The 22,165-nt window shown below is 36.5% G+C and overlaps 1 protein-coding gene across 7 annotated transcripts in view; it reads right to left on the bottom strand.

The window, feature by feature from the left end:
• The window catches only part of LOC123756624 (small G protein signaling modulator 2), a 162,090-nt gene that overhangs the window by 25,687 nt on the left and 114,238 nt on the right, over positions 1 to 22,165 (bottom strand). For all 7 annotated transcript variants that reach the window (XM_069331899.1, XM_069331904.1, XM_069331902.1 and 4 more), the window contains 9 exons: positions 17,122 to 17,189; positions 16,831 to 16,995; positions 16,550 to 16,687; positions 13,196 to 13,433; positions 8,058 to 8,212; positions 6,292 to 6,416; positions 4,425 to 4,496; positions 2,960 to 3,124; positions 2,102 to 2,395 (listed from right to left, as the gene is read on the bottom strand). In XM_069331899.1, coding sequence (XP_069188000.1) covers positions 2,102 to 2,395; positions 2,960 to 3,124; positions 4,425 to 4,496; positions 6,292 to 6,416; positions 8,058 to 8,212; positions 13,196 to 13,433; positions 16,550 to 16,687; positions 16,831 to 16,995; positions 17,122 to 17,189 — 1,420 coding nt within the window. The remainder of the gene's footprint in view (positions 1 to 2,101; positions 2,396 to 2,959; positions 3,125 to 4,424; positions 4,497 to 6,291; positions 6,417 to 8,057; positions 8,213 to 13,195; positions 13,434 to 16,549; positions 16,688 to 16,830; positions 16,996 to 17,121; positions 17,190 to 22,165) is intronic.

The raw sequence follows: 22,165 nt of genomic DNA, 5'->3' as shown, positions 1-22,165 counted from the left end.
TATTTTGCTGAAAATATGCAACATTCAGCCAATATTACCTAAACAAATGCAAGTAAAACTTTGGCCCTGACTTCAACTACCAGCAAACGCAAGAGAAAATCTGCTGTGGTGAATTGTGAAGAGAAAGTTGAGTATGGCATCCCCAGGAGCATTGTGTGCACTAAATTAAAAATAGAGCATAAACATAAAATTTTCAAGCATTATAGTAGATAACTAAAAACAACACTCAAAAAGATTAACAATATGGCTACCAAGAGAGCTCAATTTATATACTCCAAGCATTGCTAGGATGAGAGAAAATAAATATTATAAATCTATATTTTTTAACCCACTCCATGTATCCTTTTATAGTTTAGCATTGTGTTTATTTGACAGCTATGAAAATGTCAAAGTAAAAATCAGATTACAAGAAGACAGAATGCAGTTATTAAAGGGATACAACATGCAGCTTAATATTAAAAGAAAGGGGAACAAGTCCTATCATTACCTCCATGTAGTGCTTCCTGGGTCATGCTAACACAAGCATCTTGAACAGTAGAAGCAATGCACATAACACCCATACCATGCACATATACACACCTAAATAAATAATACACATACACATGATGCTGAATAATCTGAGTCTAGCACCTGGCTTCAGGACTAGAATAAATAACCTACCCAGATCCACTACCTGGTAAAAGGTTGAAGGCCCAACATGTTATATAAAATGAAATACCACTTACAGGTTGGCACTGTAAATAAAAGTTACAGTAGTGTAGTAGGAACAAATAAATGAACACTAGACCCACAAATAATGGATCCCTCTTAGAATCATTATCATGTCAAAGTTGAGTCATACAGTATACTAAGAATGAGAGATGAAGTCCAACACCTAATCAATTTATATAGGTTTAAGTATAATAGTTTTGATGCACATTGGGTTGATATATAAGACTTGTTATTAACCACTGGACTGCACTGGCCGAGAAAACTATTTTTGTTGGAAACTGCGCGAGCCGAGAAAACACCATTTTAATATTTCGTACCCATTCAAAATGCGCACGCGGTTGGTTGGGTGCGAAATGAACTCTTGGGACCTCCAGTGAGAGGCAACCATCTTGGAAAAAGTTCCCTGAATGCAATTCTATAATATTTAGTTTATCTAAATATTATATAATTCTAAATATTTAGTCTATCATCCTTTAGCGATGCTGTGAGCATGAGATGCATGGCAGTGGTGTGAGCTGCTGCTGTATATGCTATACATGATTGCTGTGTTAGTGCTGAGGCCCTCACACCCAGGAGGTATGCAAACAATTTTTTTCCAATATGGCATGTGTTTACTGGAGACCTGACCAAGTGGATATGACCCCTGATTATTTAGTATACCCATGAGAGTTTTAAATCTTATGCTAGACCTAAAACCATCCTTGATCACTATGCGCACCAATGATGCAGCGATCCTGGTTGCTATTGTTAAGGCAGAATCTTGATAAAAAAAATTTAACTAGCAGAAATTTTAACTTACCTTGGTGGAAGGGAAGGGAAGGGAACTTTAAGAGGAAAGTGCCAAGCCATATGACTATACAGTATAGCACTGGGAAGGGGTCGGGATAAGGATTGGGGATGGGACGGGGGGGGGGGGGGGGGGAGGAATGGTGCCCAACCATTTGGACGGTCGGAGATTGAAAGTTGACCTGCATGAAGTGAAACCATCCATTCTACCGTCCAGCCCAAGTGGTTGGACTTACCTTGGTGAAGATTAAGCCTGTCTTGATTACCCTCAGATTGAAATACTGTTTTGTACAGTACTTTACAATAAAGAAGTGTAGTACTCTACATATTTAAACTGAAGAATGTTAATAATGTACTATAGGTTTATCATCAGTAATTGAATAGCATTACTATTATAGTAATTATTATCATTAATTTAATATAATTTGTGTCGATTTTGGTTTGTACAGTACTTCACAAAGAAGTAATTTAAAAGTTTAACATTTCAAGGTGCATCAAACTACACTCACTGACTTACCTTCTCTGTGTTCTCATATTAAATGATTGATTTATCTAAACTACTCTAATAGGAAGCATGTGAAGTAATACCTTCAGTGTTACTTACAGGACTGGCCACCTCTGCTGTGTCACTCTCTTTGCTCTCTTGCCTCATATTTTCTTTTAAATAAATTTCATTGTTGTCAGTTTCATCAGTCATCAAATTTTCTTTGTTCTTCATTTCTGTGAGTGTTGTATCCTCATGGCTGACATTTTCCTTATTTGTACAAATTTCAGTGTCTGTCTCTACGTTGGTGATATCTGATTGTTCTAAGTCGTCCAAGACAGGGTCCTCATCCTCCTCCTGCACTGTGCCGGGGTTATCCACTGACCCAATACTCAATGTGTCTGGCTCAAACACCTGTGGCAGCAGACACAGGTTACCATTAACCCTGGACAAATATGCAGTAACTTACACTTTCCATTCATTTAAAAGGGCATTGTAATTAATCAGGTGGAATGAGAAAAACATGGAACAGGCAGACAAGCTCGACATTATATTTGGACACATTTACGGGAAAAGTTGACACAGTGTCATTATAACACCTAAGGGTGATGGATGCAAAGATACTTAACATTTGTGACAAACTACATTATGACAAATTAAGAAATAATGTTTTTTGTTCATTCCAGCAAGTCAAATGGCTTTGATTATACATATAAAAACAGGGAAACCATTATTTTTAGTAAGAACTAAAAAGTACAGATTTATAAGACAGCTGCACATGCTGAATGGTTTAAAGACTAATTTATTATGTTGATTTATCGAGGGATGTTTAACAGTTAAATACAAGAATATTAATGTCGAACAAAGAGGAGCATAGTGAAAGGAATAAAGTTAAAAGCAAAAATTAAATTATGTACAGTATTTTGATAAAAATAGTGATGAATATTAACATACTATGCCAGACAGGAAAGGCCATACCTCATTGCTGAGAGATCGATCTCTCCCAACTAGTGGTATTTCTCCATTCTGTGACTCTGAAGACAGCTTGGCCATATTTAAAGCCATTATCTCCTTATCACGTTGTCGCACAATTGCTTCAACAGCCAACCACTCAGACATTGTGGTTTCGTATGTTTGACGAATCTGTTGTAAATATGATGAGTGTTACTAAAGAATGCAATTGTATTTAAAATAATAATTTGTTATAAATATACTTTGAAGTGGTTATGCCCAACTTTCTACTGACCAATGAAAATTTAGGAAAATTTAATTTTTTGTTTAGCAAAAGGTGAAGTAATCTTGTAGTAAGCCAATGAAAGGAAAGCAGCCGTGTTTGGTGTTCAACAGGTTTATTTACGAGATAAAGGAAGACAGATTTATGGGCTTAGCTAATTTGAGCAGCATGTGTGTGATAGAAGGATGTATTATTCAAGTATTTTTCATCACGTGTTAATTTTTGTGATTTACACACACACACACATTATTATATATATGCGGAAAATCCACAGAGAAATGGGAAAGGGAGATGAACATTTCGGCCAATCAAAGTCGTTGACAACGGCTTTCATCAGCCGAAACGTTCATCTCCCTTTCCCATTTCTCTGGATTTTCAACACACAAATGATCAGTGTTTCGTGATCGTCAATTGCATATATGCAATATGCATATATGTATATATATACAGTATATATATATATATATATATATATATATATATATATATATATATATATATATATATATATATATATATATATATATATATATATATATATATATATATATATATATATATATATATATATATGTCGTACCTAGTAGCCAGAACGCACTTCTGAGCCTACTATGCAAGGCCCAATTTGCCTAATAAGCCAAGTTTTCCTGAATTAATATATTTTCTCAAATTTTTTCTTATGAAATGATAAAGCTACCCATTTCATTATGTATGAGGTCAATTTGTTTTTATTGGAGTTAAAATTAACGTATATATATATATATATATCTAATATATAACCAACCAACCTAACCAACCCTACCTAACCTAACCCTACCTAACCTAACCTAACCTATCTTTATAGGTTAGGTTAGGTTAGGTAGCCGAAAAAGTTAGGTTAGGTTAGGTTAGGTAGGTTAGGTAGTCGAAAAAACATTAATTCATGAAAACTTGGCTTATTAGGCAAATCGGGCCTTGCATAGTAGGCTGAGAAGTGCATTCTGGCTACTAGGTACGACATATATATATATATATATATATATATATATATATATATATATATATATATATATATATATATATATATATATATATATATGTATATATATATATATATATATATATATATATATATATATATATATATATATATATATATATATATATATATATTTAAACATTTATGCATGTATATATGCACATATATTCATGTGAAGAGTAATTACTCACACGGCGATCTTGCTCATCTCTCTCTTCTGGTGAGCTTCCAAAGTTGTAGTGACCTAAAAGATATGGCCACACCTGAGGAAAAATGTCATATTTTAAGCAAAATCTCTCAAATTTAGACAACTTCATAATGTCCTCTGATAATCATTCACCTCATAATTTATTATATTTTCAGTTTCTTTCTCTTAATCCTCTTTTCAAATAAAGAATCAATTTTTTTTGTTAACATCATAAATTAACTAGAAATGTGACTATTCGAGATTAAACTTGATGAGCATCTGCAAAGGATATTTGATCAACTGGGTTGTGATGCCTATATCAGACAGGAAGGTCAAGAATGAACAGTTTTACTGATAAGACCATCTACCAGGAAAGCTTGTCAGAGATTGGGCTGCAGGAAGACTGAATTCTAGAACAACAAGATAGCCTGGCTAATTCGGTGAATGGGTGAAATACTTCCGGCACTCTAGCAGTAAGGCTATTGGTACCACATTAATACAATATATACAAATACATATACAGTTTAATCAAAATATAGTATAAATACAAAATTATGGAAAAATAAATATATATTCAGCTACCATTTCAACATAGATTTTACACCCTCCATTTCACCGTGATGTAATAAAGAAATGAAACCGTTTTGATGCAGTCAACTATCGAATTTACACTTTGTTGAGTTTTTAGTATCATGTCATATTTGTTTGTAACTTTCTCATTTTAAATTACTTTAAATTCATAAATACAGTAAAGAAAATAATTTCATAAAAAGTTTCAGCCAATGAATTTACTGGAGCTGTTCCATTCACATGCTCCCTAAGGCACGATTAGTAACTGTCCCAATGGATATGATCATGATTACCAAAGAAAGGTGACATTCTGCACTTGCACATTTGGGATCTTTTCAGACATTCTTTCCAGGCCATATTGGTACTAGGAAGCTAAGGAGCCACAAGAAAAAAGCTCAGTACAGGCAAACAAGATTGACTATAGAAAGTTTACCCCTAAACATTCGGTCTTTCTAAGCCCAACTTATCACAGGAACCACCACAAAAGCTCTCACCAAACAGGTAGTTTCCTGCCTGTCTGCTACCCCTGACCAATACCAGATGGCAGTACCATTACTAACACCAGGTCCCCATGAGGCTCGAGCTTTATTACATTTTTATGGCTTGTCCTATGATGATTGGTCAGATCCTGTGAGAAACTGAATTAACAAAGTTTCCATTTGCTCTGCCAGGATTGCACCCCTGGCCAGACAAACCAAGTGTCAATTACTATAGGACCTCCCTCTAGAAGTCAGATAATTAATATTTTGCTAAAAATTAAGGAAAAAGCAGAAGTAATGAAAACAAGAATCAGGTTCAAAATTTAAAACCCTGCTTCTGTTGAGGAGTTGAGTGTTCATGGTTGTGCCAAGCTTATGAATGAGCTGGCTGGCTGACTGGAATCCTGAGATGTTAGGCTTTCATCTGGAGAAGGTAAGTGTATCTAGGTGGTGATCTCGCCATGGAAACGATTATTTACGTTGTTTCATCAGGGATACATATTTCTCAGAACAGTTGCTTATTTTGGTGGAATCTACCTTTCTGGTGGGTCTTTTACATGGCTCTATAGTGATCGTTCATCCCTATGCTTCCCCCTTGCTTCTTCGAGTGAGCCAAGTTCTGATCCTGGCCTCTGATAGATGCTGAGGAGTCATTGTGGTCCTGGTGCATTCCCAAATTTTTGTTGTTTCCAGGTTGTAACACTGGGGAGTTACTGAGGGAGTCTTTCCCAGAAACCATAAGGAATTCCTACTTAGCATACCTAAATAAGTACTAATATACATGTGCTCACTTTTGGTTGACATAGCATAAAAATTTCTTACCTCTTTTCTGATTTGTGATGCAATACCACCAAGGTAGACCCGGGTGAGGAGCTCCTCTTGGTCTGTGAGGCAGCCATTGTTATGAAGAGCTTTCCATGCCTCTTCAGTTACACCTTCATCCCATGCTGTTGATATAGATATTTATCAACATAAGAGTGTGCATAATATTATTATCTATATACAAGAACTATGTAAGTAATATATGGTTTCTCATTATCAGGGACAGGAAGTCTGTTAGGTTTATCAAAATTCTCCCTAGCTAACACCGTCTAAAGAATGCCACCCACAACAGCTGACTAACTCAGAGGTACCAATTTACTGCTAGGTAAACAGAGCCATCGCGTATTATAAAATGTGCTCAGACATCTCACCTTACCTGGAAATCGAACCTGGGACCAATCATTTGTGAGCCAACTGTGCTACAGTACCTGGTAATACTGTATGTCTCTGTTTGGAGTTTTGACTCTAATCTACAGTCACTTGTACTTCCCTATTTGTTTACATGAGAAGTGGTATTTAGTTCTACAGTCTCCTAGTTGTTCTACCTGGCACATCTGTGCCTGACATATGCCTCATTACTCAACACAAAGCTGCTATTAGGACAATATCCAACTCTGGCCCCAGACATCACTCAGTACCCCTACTCAAATCTCTGAATATGTTAGATATTAAGTCACTGCACATCCTCTCATGTGTATTTTATATTTATATATATATATATATTTATATATATATATATATATATATATATATATATATATATATATATATATATATATATATATATATATATATATATATATATATATATATATATATATATAGACCACAATATATATATATATATATATATATATATATATATATATATATATATATAATATGCTGAACTGTAATGCCAATCCTGATCTTAAAAGCTTCATTGAAGGTTGTAACAGAACCCATGAGCACCACACCTGAAACAAATACCTTTTTGATATTCCAAGAGTACGACTTAATCAAATTAGAAATGCTCTACAAATCAAGGGACCCAGAATGTGGAATGACCTTCCCAATCATGTTAAAGTCCGTACCTCTCTCAACCAGTTTAAGATAAAAACTAAGCACTACCTAAGTAACTCCCTGTAACCTACCTTACCACTATAATGTCAACCCATGTCTGTTATTTTTAAACAATGCTGTTTGTCGACCAAATTGTATTTGTGCTGTGTTTCTGCCATGTTCCCCCCTTTTTTATTTTTATATTTTCTCAACACATTTTATACTTTAATCTCAATTAGTATTATGTTTTAGTCTTTAGTGTTTTTCCTGCCCGAAACGCTTTGCGTAATAGTGGCTTTAGGCATTGTATATACTAGCTCTATCTATAAATTCATCAATATTTGTATCGCCCCTTGTATGTATGTACTTTACCTGAATAAACATTTGAATTTGAATTTGAATTTGAATTAATTCATTCTGTTTCTCACCTGGAAAGGGGTGTCTCCATTCACTATGTCAATGACCCTTCAGTATCTTTAACATAGCATTTTAATCATAACCAATCATTTATGTAACTGTGTAAGCTTGTATAATAAAATGAATAATAATAATAAAAAGGGGTGGTAAGAAAAGCAAGTACTGATGCGTATTTATAAATGACAAGTTAAATGACAAGCTTGAAGCTGAGTAAGAAAATGTATACATTTTAGAATGCAATTAGAAAATCTCACCAAACAAAATTCAGGTAAAATTTGAATGAATTTCCTATTTTTTTATGATCTTACCGGGTGTGTGTGGTGGTATAGAGGCAGAGGGCAAGACAAGGCCAGCTAGGTGGGTTCGGACAGTTCTTAAATGTCGACAGTGGGCCAGCCAGCCATAGAATGCCCTGGAGATGATTTGGTGTTTCATTGTGGCACAGAGAAGCTCAAGCGAGTCACTGAAATCATAGCAAAGTTTACACATCAAATACACATTTAGCCCCCTCTAGCAGTATATAATATGGTCATCGAAAGCCACCCAAATCTTTGCTTCAAGAAAAAGAAAGTGGTCATCCAGTTATACAAATCCCTTTTGTACCACAAGACTAGCAACTGCAAAGAAGACATGAGAGAGCTGATCTCATTGAGATCTTTAAAATACTGTACAAATTAAAATATGTTAATCCAGACCACTTTTTAAAAAAAGGTCCAACATGGCTTAGGCAAGGGACAACAGTCTCAAGCTGAAGAGACCACAATATAGGACAAAGCACAGGAGATGCTTTCACCCAAAGAGTAATAAATTCATGGGATCTCTTATCCAATGAAGATGTAAATAATGACAGTGCTTTAGGGAGTGTAGTTTAAAATACAGCTGGAAAAACATCCTCAGGAAAAATTGGGAAGCTTTCACAAGTGATTGACTTCCTGTCCCCATTGAGGCTTCTATAGATGATGACCTTCAGGTAAATTCAGATAAATTTGAAAGCTTGTTCTCACCTGGCTCACATATTTAAGTTTTCCTTGCAAGGAACTTTATTTTTTTCCTTGCTGTAAATGGAAGTCACCTCACTGGGGAATCAAGTTTTGGTTATGGGTTTTTCTGCTGCTGTTAAAGCCTCTGAGGGGTTTGCTCAAGTTGTTTGATCTCTCCTCCATGATGCAGCTGCAGATTTCATTGCTATTCATCTGGCCTGCAGGTAAGTGGTGTTTGACAAAGATGAATTCTTGAAACCTGCAACTTCAAGAACAAGAGGGCATAGATTCAAGCTAAGGAAGCAAAGATGCCAAAAATATATTAGAAAGTCTCTTTAGCAAACTCAGTAGTAGATGGTTGGAACAAGTTAGGTGAGAAGGTGGTGTATGTCAAAACCAACAATTGTTTCAAAGCATCATATAACAAAGAGTACCAGGAAGACAGGACACCACGAGTATAGCTTTCATCCCGTAACTACACTTAGGTAATTACACACAATGATAGCAAAATGTTACAGAAATTGTTCATGCCCTTTGTGAGACCAAAACTGGAATATACATCAGTAGTATGGTGCCTGCATTTCAAGATATGGGCATCAATAAACTGGAAAAAGTGTAAAAACCTGCAACTAAATGGCTTCCAGAACTGAGAAACAAGAGCTATGAGGAGAGGCTAGAGGTGTTAAATATACCAAAGATAGAAGAAAAAGTGGAATATGATCAATACGTACAAAAAGTAATCGGAATTGACAAAATTGACAAAGAATTTTTTTTTGAAAACAGCAACTTTAAGAATACAACCCGTCCTCGACCCAAGTCCATTCCATCCAGTGGTCGACCCCAAAGATGCATGCATCAATTTTAACATGCTGTTCATTCAAAACAGGAATTTTCTTAAATATAAATTATTATTGTAATATATTAGCATATTGTGCATATATAGGCATAGGTTAGGTTAGGTATTTAGGTTCTGTTGGCGATTATTTGAATTTGTGGTATGTAGGTGAAGCATTCTGTGGGTCAGAAAAATTCGTCAGTAAAGGACTTGTTCTGGAAGTGTTCAAACGTCATCAGTTGTGACTCGTGTGTAAACCGTTTTTCAGTCATAAATAGGGGGGTTGGAGGGTGCATGGAATCACTTTTGGGTCTTTGTTTGGAGGACGGGCTGAAGAACAAGAGGTCATAGATTCAAACTAAGGAAACAAAAGTGCAGAAAAAAACATTAGAAAGTTCACTTTTGCAAACCGAGAGGTAGAGGTTTGGAACAGTTAAGTGAGAAGGTGGTGGATGTCAAAACTGTCAGTAGTTTCACTGCTTCATATGACGAAGAGTACTGGGAAGACGGGACACTATGAGCTTAGCTCTCATCCTATAACTATACTTAGGAAATTACACTTGGGTAATTGTGTAACTTGTCCCCTTATGTTCAACTCATGTTAAATTGGATTACGTCAGTCAATTTTTCTAGGGACCTCCACTCCGGCTCCCTGAACACCACAGGGGCCAACTCTAGTGGTTCCATCTGATCAATATGCCATGAATGCTTCACACGGGCAAACCTATCCCATAAAGCAGCAGTTGCCTGTAAAGCCTCCAACTAGGAGACAGAGACCTAGCGAGAACACATCTCACAGGACTCAGGGTCATAAGACATCACCAACCTAACAAGCAGCATGGTGGGGGGGCAGAAAGAATGATCATCGTCAGGTTGCAAAGATGATGAACACCCTTCAAACTTGCAAAACATGAGACCATGCTCACAAGACCACTCCATAAGGACCACAACATCGACCGGAGGGGATTCCCAGGGCCTGAAGGAAAACCAAGTGGGTACCCTAGGCACTGGGGCTGCTTACCAAATGAATAGCTATTAATCATAGTCTAAATACTCAGCTATGAGAGGCGACCACAGTGTTCCATATAAACAAGTACACGAGCTCCCGGTGTGCCCCAACACAACCAAAGAATGTCCCTAACCAAGGGTCCAACAGAGGAACAAGACCCCTGAGCAGCCAAAGGCGAGTTTCCCACCCCGGTGGCTGGTCTCACAGAGATGAACCTCAAATACACCAGAGAAGGTTACTCTGGATATGCAAGGGTAGTGTTAATGGGCACACAGGGAAGAACATTCTGAGTACTGTACATGCAACCTGAAATGCACAAAGAGCTAAGCCAACACAGCAAGTCAGAATCAAAACATGCAAGTGAAGCTACATTATAGTTGGAAACAATACAACAAAGCAAATGGCCCCCACAGGACAAGGAAGTCTAAAGAACGCCAGCCCTTAGCTTGAAGCTTTGGGGCTCGGCCTTGAGCTGGCATAACCAGAAGCACTGCAAGTTGCTGTGGTGATACCAACATTAGGAACAGAACTGACTCGACGAGCTGGGGTCGAGCAGCTTGGTGATGGAAATTGGTACTAATGAGCTGCAAGTTCATTTCAGTGAATCCCTTGTTCCATGTGACTCCTCTGTGGTAGTTATTTGGTGGTTTCTTAAGGCTTCGTATTCTGTAAACCGGTTCTGTCAACTGTTCTCTGCGCCTCTGTGAGGGGGCTAGTTTCTGGCCCTGGTCTCCAGTAGGCCAAACAAAACTAATCGTGGCTGATGTGACCTTTTAGTATGAAGAAGTCTCAGGAAGATAGCTTCAGGAAACCACATGGGGCTCTCTCCAGAAAAAAATATATAATAAACATGACAAAACTCTAAGACATTAGTATTGGTGAAACCCAATTAGTACTAGATAAGTTTTTATCAAAGTTGATCAAGAAACGCATCTCTAGGTTGGCATATCTAAGAATACCAACAGAGTTGTGTAATCAATACAGAAGGTGCAGTGATTATAGGTTAATGCAATGAAAACTATACAGAGAGAATAGCTGATGTAACAAACATAGGTTGTTGTGAGGAAGAACAGGAAGATGCGGTAGTAATCTGTGGGTGGTGTTGTAGTTCAGTTGTTTTGTAATTACCTAAGTATAGTTACAGGATGATAGCTACACTCATGGTGTTCTGTCTTCCCAGCACTCTTTTTCATATAACAATTAGGAAACACTGATGGTTTTGGTTTCCACCACCTCACTGTGATGGTATTGTCATGTGGTAGCGGTGATGTGGTTTACCTGAAACCTAAGGCCACCATCTTTAGTGGCTTTGACAGGGACAGGAACCCAGTAGCTTATCATAGGTCTTCCCATTATTCCTGACGATTTTTTTCAGTTGTATTTTAAACTGGAGCACCATCTTGGCATTTATGGTTATAGTGGACAGATTCCATGAATTTATTGTCTTATAGGTGAAAACCTGTTGTCTTTCCTTCATTGTGGCTTGATGAGCTTGAAGCTGTTACCCCTTGTGGTGTAGTACTGTAATGTGATAATAGTGCTGTGATGAAGTGGCGATGTGGTAGTGGTATGGGGTTTTTATATGGGTATTGAGGTAGTGGTGTGGGGAAAGTCTTATAATGGTCTTGTGGTAGTGATGTTGAAGTATAATACTGGTCATGTACTCACCTAGTTGTGCTTGCAGGGGTTGAGCTCAGGCTCTTTGGTCCCGAACTCTGGCTCTCTGTGTTTACCTATAAGTGCTTACCTATTAGTAACTATTGTGGGCATGAGATCTAGCTTCTTATAATTCATTATAAAAATTCATTCATAATTTATAATTATACCCTTCATCCAAGCCATTTATACCTGGTATGCTAATTACCTCTCTTAACATTAACATTTTTAGTATACTTTTTCTTAAGGTTTTGGATAGAATTGATTTCAACAACCTCTTCCTTTAATACATTCCATTTGCTGACCACTTGTACAGGGAACAAAAACTTCCTTACAACCCTGACTAAACTGCCTGTCCAGCTTCCACTGATATCACCTTGTTCTGCATCTTTTTAATTTAAATATGCTTCCACTTTCTTTATTCCCCCCTCAAGAGTTTATATATTATCATATTTTTATCCCCTCTGTCTTCTCTTCTCTAAGGTGGTGAGGGTGAGTTCTCTCAATCTGTACCCATAGCTGAGACCTCTCAATTCTGGTATTAATCTACAGTATTTGCAAGCCTCTGAACTTTCTCAAGTTTCTGTTTATATGTCACAAGATGTGGGTTTCATGTTGGTGCTGTATACAGTACTCAAGTAATGGTCTCACATGGCAGTGTGTATGGGTTTGAAAGCCTCCTTGAATGGTAGTGTTGTGGTGATATGATGGTAGGGTAGTGTTGTGATGGCATGTCCTCCTTCCGCAAACAATAAAAGAAAGGGGCTCTTCCTCGTATCATCAAGTATGAGTCATGAAAGTTTCAAGCTATTATGCAATGGCCATTCTCTACATCTTGTGCAGACCCAGAAAAATTAGGAGGAAATATTCTTATTTACAAAAACTAAAACATATTTCTATGGTGGATACATAACTAATGAAAGGTAGTGGTAATACTGGACAAAAACAATTTTATTAGATCCAAACCTGTTCTTTTCATTTGTGGTCATTCGGGTTCCTCCCTCACTGCCCTGTTCAGCAGGCGGTAGTGGAATATCCATACTTGGATTTGGAGTTGGAGGTGGTGGCATGACCTCACTCATGGAGTCTCCAAGACTGAGTGACTTGGATGAGGAGGTGGAGGACGAGTGTGATGAGAGCTTGGGAACACGAGGCAGCCAACCAGAACCACCACGCAGCAGGGGTGACATCAGCTCCAAGTGGGCTTTTTGATGGAAGTTATTGCAGCATACACAGGAATCACCAGACACCAGGTCAATTTGTAAAAGAAAAATAGTAACTGGTTAATTAAATTGTTTTCCTATTTCCATCACATTCCACATAACAACAACATTAAATTGCATTTGTAATATTATACTCCAGTTAATCTTTTCTAGGTCACTTTAATTTGTTTTGTTGGGGACAGGAAGCCTGTATGTATGTATGTATGTATCTATGTATATTATATATATATATATATATATATATATATATATATATATATATATATATATATATATATATATATGTCGTACCTAGTAGCCAGAACGCACTTCTCAGCCTACCATGCAAGGCCCGATTTGCCTAATAAGCCAAGTTTTCATGAATTAATTGTTTTTCGACTACCTAACCTACCTAACCTAACCTAACCTAACTTTTTCGGCTACCTAACCAAACCTAACCTATAAAGATAGGTTAGGTTAGGTTAGGTAGGGTTGGTTTGGTTCGGTCATATATCTACGTTAATTTTAACTCCAATAAAAAAAAATTGACCTCATACATAATGAAATGGGTAGCTTTATCATTTCAAAGGAAAAAAAATAGAAAAAATATATTAATTCAGGAAAACTTGACTTATTAGGCAAATCGGGCCTTGAATAGTCGGCCAAAAAGTGAGTTCTGGCTACTAGGTACGACATATATATATATATATATATATATATATATATATATATATATATATGTCGTACCTAGTAGCCAGAACGCACTTCTCGGCCTACTATTCAAGGCCCGATTTGCCTAATAAGCCAAGTTTTCCTGAAATAATATATTTTCTCTAATTTTTTTCTTATGAAATGATAAACCTACCCATTTCATTATGTATGAGGTCAATTTTTTTTTATTAGAGTTAAAATTAACGTAGATATATGACCGAACCTAACCAACCCTACCTAACGTAACCTAACCTATCTTTATAGGTTAGGTTAGGTTAGGTAGCGGAAAAAGTTAGGTTAGGTTAGGTTAGGTAGGTTAGGTTGCCGAAAAACAATTAATTCATGAAAACTTGGCTTATTAGGCAAATCGAGCCTTGAATAGTAGGCTGAGAAGTGCGTTCTGGCTACTAGGTACGACATATATATATATATATATATATATATATATGTCGTACCTAATAGCCAGAACGCACTTCTCAGTTTACTATTCAAGGCCCGATTTGCCTAATAAGCCAAGTTTTCATGAATTAATGTTTTTTCGTCTACCTAACCTACCTAACCTAACCTAACCTAGCTTTTTTTGGCTACCTAACCTAACCTTACCTATAAATATAGGTTAGGTTAGGTTAGGTAGGGTTGGTTAGGTTCGGTCATATATCTACGTTAATTTTAACTCCAATAAAAAAAAATTGACCTCATACATAGAGAAAAGGGTTGCTTTATCATTTCATAAGAAAAAAATTATAGTAAATATATTAATTCAGGAAAACTTGGCTTATTAGGCAAATCGGGCCTTGAATAGTAGGCTGAGAAGTGAGTTCTGGCTACTAGGTACGACATATATATATATATATATATATATATATATATATATATATATATATATATATATATATATATATATATATATATATATATATATATATATATATATATATATATATATATATATATATATATATATATATATACATATATATATATATATATATATATATATATTTATATATATATTTATATACACACATGAACTTGCCTAAACACGCAAGTGAGGTAAACACAACTTAGACACAACCCTGCAGGTAGACTCGAACCCAGAGAGCACAGTTGTTCACACAACTGGCATAACTAGTATGCACTAACTGACTACACCAACTCAGATCCTTCAAAAGGAATGGAAATTTCGGAGTATTTCCCCAACATCTTCACTCCCCGAGGGCACCAGAGAGGTGTACGGTCACATTACGTTTTTCATCAAACCACTGCTTTATCAGATAAATACAACGTAATGTGACCGTACACCTCTCTTGTGCCCTCTTTTATAATAATATATAATGTGTATGTGTGTGTTTTGCTTGTCATGGTTCATCAATTCAGGGATGGGCAAAGTGCAGCTTGGTGGGATACTGTACTGGTATACATTTTGTTTTCATCAAATCCACCCCATCTGACTTCAGCATTTTCCCTGTTTCATTCACGGTCAGTACCACTTTCCAGTGTGTGTTCCGTCTCTCATGTGTGAGCTATGACCATGTTCAAAGCATTGTCTTGGCAGACTGCGTATGTTGCGGATATCAAGCTTTGGGCGTGTGCACTTAAATATCAGTAACTCTCAGCCTATGTAGAAGCTTCATAGAATTCAATTTCAAGAGGCAGATTTAACTCTTTGGTTCAATTGAGTTGCAAGTCAAGTCCTCAGGAGTAAAAGGGCTCTGCTAAACCCTGCTTCAAATTGCTTCAGCTAATGATCTTGAGCTTATCTTGAGATGATTTCGGGACTTAGCGTCCCCGCGGCCCGGTCCTCGACCAGGCCTTCTTTTTGTTACACACCCCCCGAGAAGCAGCCTGTAGCAGCTGTCTAACTCCCAGGTACCTATTTACTGATAGGTAACAGGGGCATCAGGGTGAAAAAAACACTTTGTCCATTTGTCTCCGCCTCCACCGGGGATTGAACCCAGAGCCTCAAGACTACGAATCCGAAGTGCTGTCCACCCAGCTGTCAGGCGCCCTGCGATACGCCCTATGATGCAGGCAATTGTCTCACCTCCCCCCCCCTCTCTGCTTGCTGTGAATCCCAAGTGATTACAGATCTTGCTCACACTTGCATGAGATGGAGGAGTGTGGAGACTGGTTCTTTGTCTGGACTGGAGGGATTTCCTTTCATGACTCTGATGCTGTTGTGGTGGATGCTTTGTATCTATGTATGTAGCACTAGTATATATGATCCAACAATAACATCAGAAAAGATCCCTCTTGTGCTGATACAGAATGTTACCCTGCCATGATAATGAAGATCTTGTCTAATGGAACCCTTCAGTGATCTTGCCTTAAAGACCATCTAAGTATCTTTCTCAGAAAAGACCTTTAAATATTCACCGAAATCCAGATTTTAAGCATGGTGACTTACAGAGACGATCAGGTTTAATAGCCGTGATGATCCTGAACACATAATCTGTGGCTTCATCTTCCTCATTGTCTGCACCCCCATGATGCTGTCTGTTGGCCAGTGCCCGGGCTTTTCTCCTCAGCTTGGGAAAAACTTTACCTAAAAAAATAAAAGAGCAAAAGTTGTGGCATAATTTTTCCTGGGCTATGAAGATTTACTCTTTAACCCTGTAATGAATAGAAAGCAATTTAACTTTTAATAAGATTGTTAAATATTACAAGTAAATTATTGAACCAAAATACCTTTGCCACGTTGAGACCAGAGAGGAGGGTCTAGGTGGCCATGTGGAAGAAGTCCATTTTCTAGACAGGAGAGGAAGGCAAGAAGGTGGCCACCACGGGGAAAGTGGATAGGTGGGTACTGAGTTCCATCCTGCCCAACTAAAACAATAGTGCCCCCAGAGTCACCTGAAAACCCATATGCCATATCATTTCAAATTGAAGTAACTTATGATTAAAATCAAAGTAAAACTAATAAAATAGACCAACAATAGCATTGATATACAACATATATTCTTTTGCCAATATACATACCTTGCTGATGGCAGTGGACGTAGACAATTTCCTCCACACGCACATTAAGTGCATACTCCCAGTAGATGCTGCAAGGGAGCCAATAAGAGATGAGTTTTTTAAATCTCAAGTTACTATTAATACATACACTATCATACTTTCAGTAATAACTAAAATCTATACTGTACATACTGTGAAAAAGATGAAGATATAAATCCATATATTTAAATTATAGTTATTAAATTATTAGCACTACGGTATTTTTAAATTAAGAACCGATAAACCACAAGAGAAAAAGAAAAAATCACAAATGCACATTCTTAACCATGATTTTTAAGTTATAGTGCAGTTATATACTTCACTAATTTTTTTTAAAGTTCTATAATTCCATGGTTTATAATTTAATCATATATCAGGGCATAAGAACAGTCAGTTGAAATATTTAAAAGTTAAACTAAATACTCATACATCATTATTTGTTATATTTAGATGCATAAGCTATTTGAGGATATTATTCTTATTGTCTCACTTCAAACATTACCACACAAATCTTGGTCCAGTTCCTTTAACAACATGCAATTCAAAGCACAAAATAAAGAGTTAACAGTGACATAATGTCTTTACACTTATTAATTGGACCTTTAAGCATTTTTGCACTCAAACACTGTGTAATTACCTAAGTGTAGCTACAGGATGAGAGCTACGCTCGTGGTGTCCCGTAGTTCAGTACATTTTAGTAAGTAAATCTTTAGCATTACCATATTTAATGAGGGGCTGTACCAATTTATGCACACATTGTGTACACACTATGCACAGTGACTAATTATTCACACAATGGATATGTACACAGTAACTGACTGTGCACACACTGACAACTGTGAAGACACTGCACTCTGACTTGGCACACACAAACTGTGCACACGCTGACTGACAGTGTACACATTACAGATAGAATTAATTTAAAGGCTTGCACCATCATTTTGATCATGTACAGCCATTAACTCATACAACAGATAATATACCTTCAAGAACTTAAGAAAACATCATGCAACAGGTGAAACACAAACAACAACAACAATTAGGTGAGTAAGGAATGTGATAAAATAAATAATGAAGATAAGCCACATGATGGAAGATGTGAGGAGACAAGCTAATGAAACAGTGAGAAAATAACATGAGTTAACAAAATCTGCTAGTGAAGTAGAGAAGTTAGTTATGGCTGGAGGGAAGGGAAGACATAAGTTAATGAAGCATAGGAGGAGAAAAGGAGGGAAAAGTGAGGAGACTAAGTTAGTAAACATAGAAGGAACACAGAGAGAAGTGCTGTGAGGAGACAAAATCTACTAGTAAAGGAGAAAGTTGATATGAAAGACAATAAGAGAAACTCAGAGTGAAGTGGCAGTGGGATGGGGGGCTAACAGAGAACAGAGTTCATAAGGACAGAGACCCTCTATGGTGTACTCTTCTTTCCACAGTGCAGCACCCAAACATCACAATCTTTGGTATAGACAAATGGACTGTATTTTGAAGCACACAGTCCCCAGAATTCCACTTGTATACTGCATTAGTACATTTCAGTACGTCAGAGGAGGCAGGTATGTTATTTTTAATAATAACAGATGCTGTATAATGGTTATAATAAATGACGCTGAATCCGCGTGGTTTACAGTTCCAATACAGAATATTGACCCTCAATCATTCCTGGTAAGAGAGTTGACTTTGTTCTGGGGTGATTTTTATTGCACTCTGTTGCACTTTCTCCAAAGCAGATATACAGTATCCTTTTGAAGGTGGAGTCTCCATGCTTGGGTACATTAGTCGAGATGGGGGAGTACCAGTGACTTGTACAGTTGAATAACCATACACACATGCGCAGAGAAAGAGAAAATAGATAGTATGCAGACAGTTAGACATCAATACATATGTACTGTAGTTAGACATATAGAAAGAGAAAATGAGAGAATAACCAAGAGATACAGTGGAATCTCGATTAACGAATTTAATCCGTTCCGGCACCGAGCTCGTCATGTGAAATGCTCGTCTTTCGAAACAAATTCCCCCATTTAAAATAATAGAAATAAAATTAATCTGTTCTACCGCCGAAAAACATCAATATGATGTTAAATATATTAATAAACATCAATAGATTTGTTAAATAATGGAGCAGTCTACCTGACATACAATGAACAAACCTTTATGACATTTTTCTTTTTCAAATTTGTTAAATTTTTTTTCATTTTTTTATTTTTTCATTTTTTTTAAGAAAGGGAGCAGTTTATCTGACATACACTGAACAAACCTTTATGACATTTTTTCTTTTTTTTTTTAAACTTTGTTCAATTTTTTTTATTTTTTTATTTTTTTTATAGAAAAATGTTCATTCAGTGTATGCCAGATAGGCTGCTACATTTTGTATAAAAAAAAAAAATAAATAAAAAAATTAAACAAATTTGAAAAAAGGTAAAATGTCATAAAGGTTTGTTCAGTGTTTGTCAGGTGGGATGCTCCATGATGAGATTTTTTCTATTTTTCATATTTGTTCAATTTGGTTTGTATTTTTCATTTTTTTATTAATAGTGGAGCAGCCTACCTGGCACACACTGAACGAACCTTTTTGACATTTGTTCTTTTTTTTTCAAATTTTTTATATTTTTTTTTTCTAATTTTGTCTAAAAAACGAAAATCAATGCTTTGCAACATTACAGCAGTCACCTCCTTTACATCCTAGCATCATTAGCACCTTTAAAACAAAAAAAAATTAATTATTTGCATCGTCGAAGGTGTCCAAGAATTTGCGAGAACCAGCGGGAACGCTAGGAAGCATCATGTGATTTTTTCATTAATCAAGTGAAAGCTCGTCAATCAAGACAAATTTTCGCTGAGTTGCGCGCTCGTTATTCAAAATGCTCATAGATTGAGGTGCTCGTCACTCGAGCTTCCACTGTATAATAATGAAAAGACAAAATTATCTGCATGAAAATAGGAACAGTGAAAAGTAAAATCAAATGAGTAAATATTTTGTACAATATATGGTATGAAAAAATAAAAAATAGTTATTATATTATCACACCCTGAGTTGTGAGCCCCAGCACCACTACCAAATACCACCAAGCTCAAACCACACTAGCACTAGAGAAGTACTGTACTATCATCAATACTCCAGTATCATGGATGGCATCATTACCCTCAAATACCACCACCACCATCTCGGCAAAGGAACCACCACAACTCACGACAGTGGGGTCTCAGAGTAGCGCCGTAAGAAAGATGGCCTCCTTGGTCTCGAATGAAGTTCTGATAGACATGGGAGACTGTGGCGTCTGCCTGGGTACCTTCAAAACCACCAGCAGATATTACCTCAAATGACTTACAACAATTCACCTTGTGACTTTCCTATGGAAGCTATGTGTATGTATGTATATATACATATACATACATATACATACATACATACATACATACATATATACACATATGTACATACATACATACATTATGTGATACTGTAGTACACATGCAATGTTGATATTGTGTCCTAATGTAAAATGTTTGAATTTTATCAGAATTTTAAATACATATTTTAAGTAAATAATTAGTATCAACTGTGCTAAAAATGTAAATACAATACTTTCTATACTAAGCAGGTATTGAATGTGAATTTATAATATATTAAGAAGGAATTCAGTGGATTTACACAAAAATACAAAACATAAGAATATATTAAGTTTTATTCATACAGAGTACTAGAGATAAAAGCACATCTGCTCCACCCATACTCAAATGTATACCCTATGCACATTTATACACTGTAAGAGCCATCTTTGTGTTAATAGTATTGTGCTGGTTATAACAAAAATGCTGGAAATGTACATAACGTGCATCAAGCCTGCAGAAGAAAGAGAGCCACACTAAGTAGTAAATCCAGTGTTCAGTGTAACAAAATGCCTCTTTCTGGTGGGTCCCAGTGGTGGATCTTCAAGCTATCTGCCCAGAAACCTCTAAGTCGAAGCACCCCATCAGACCCTTTCAGTCATGACTGCATACTGGGAACCAGGATCAGACTCTGGCCACCTCTAAATAGAGAGGACTCTAGGGATACTAGATTCAAAAGGAAAAACCATCAGAAAGAGTGCCCCCAAAACTAGAAGATGCTATCTAGGGGTAAAGCACACGTCTGGCATTCACCAGGATGCTGGTTCAAATACCTCTACTTCTCCAAAGACTTTTTTCATTGATATTTTATATCATTGTTAGTCTGCATGATATAATCTACACAGCCCTTGACTAAAATAAGTTCCCCTGGATAAAATAAGTTTCCAATTGTCCTTTATACTGACCTTAGAAAGGCCTTATAGTAAATCATAACTATTTCCACCCCTGTTCTTTGTAACCAAATGTTTTCCCAATCATTCCTCAATTTTTCCACCTGCCAGCATGCACCCTTATTGCTCCCTTTCCTTAAATATATTCCTATATCTCTATCATATAACTGTTTAAACACACACACCCCACCAAAAACAGATTCCAATAAATTGGTAAATGCAACAACCTCAGCCCTAGGTGAACACCATTCCTGCACACACATCAATCTTTCCATAGAAGTGTTCCCAGATGGAATTCTGTTAAATACTTGTATAGTACTGTAATTTGTCTGGTCATTCAAAAGTCTTACACATTTAAAAGCCCATTAAATATCCAAAAAATTTGTAACTTCCCATCCTCCAGTGAGAGTTCCCAGGAAGGAGTGATCATCAGATATACAGTCATTATCAATTGGTTAGAATGTATTTAGTTTGCTATAAGTTATCATATTCACTGTGATATCGTAAATCCAAGAGTGTTGTGTTGAAATAAATTTTTACTTGTGTAAGGGCAAAAAGTGTATACAAATTCTGTGAAGAAAAAATGCTTTAACACACAAAGAAAAAATGCATTAACACACACAGAAACAAACTTAGTACTGTATCACAATATAAGGAAGCCACCCTCTAACCAGTTTGAAAACCCCCAATATTGATTGTGAAGAGAGTTGATCACTTACATAAAAAGATAATAAACTTGACAA

Source organism: Procambarus clarkii, chromosome 26 (assembly GCF_040958095.1).
Source record: "Procambarus clarkii isolate CNS0578487 chromosome 26, FALCON_Pclarkii_2.0, whole genome shotgun sequence".
In the NCBI taxonomy this organism is placed as follows: domain Eukaryota; kingdom Metazoa; phylum Arthropoda; class Malacostraca; order Decapoda; family Cambaridae; genus Procambarus; species Procambarus clarkii.
This window is presented reverse-complemented; position numbering and strand designations above follow the sequence as displayed.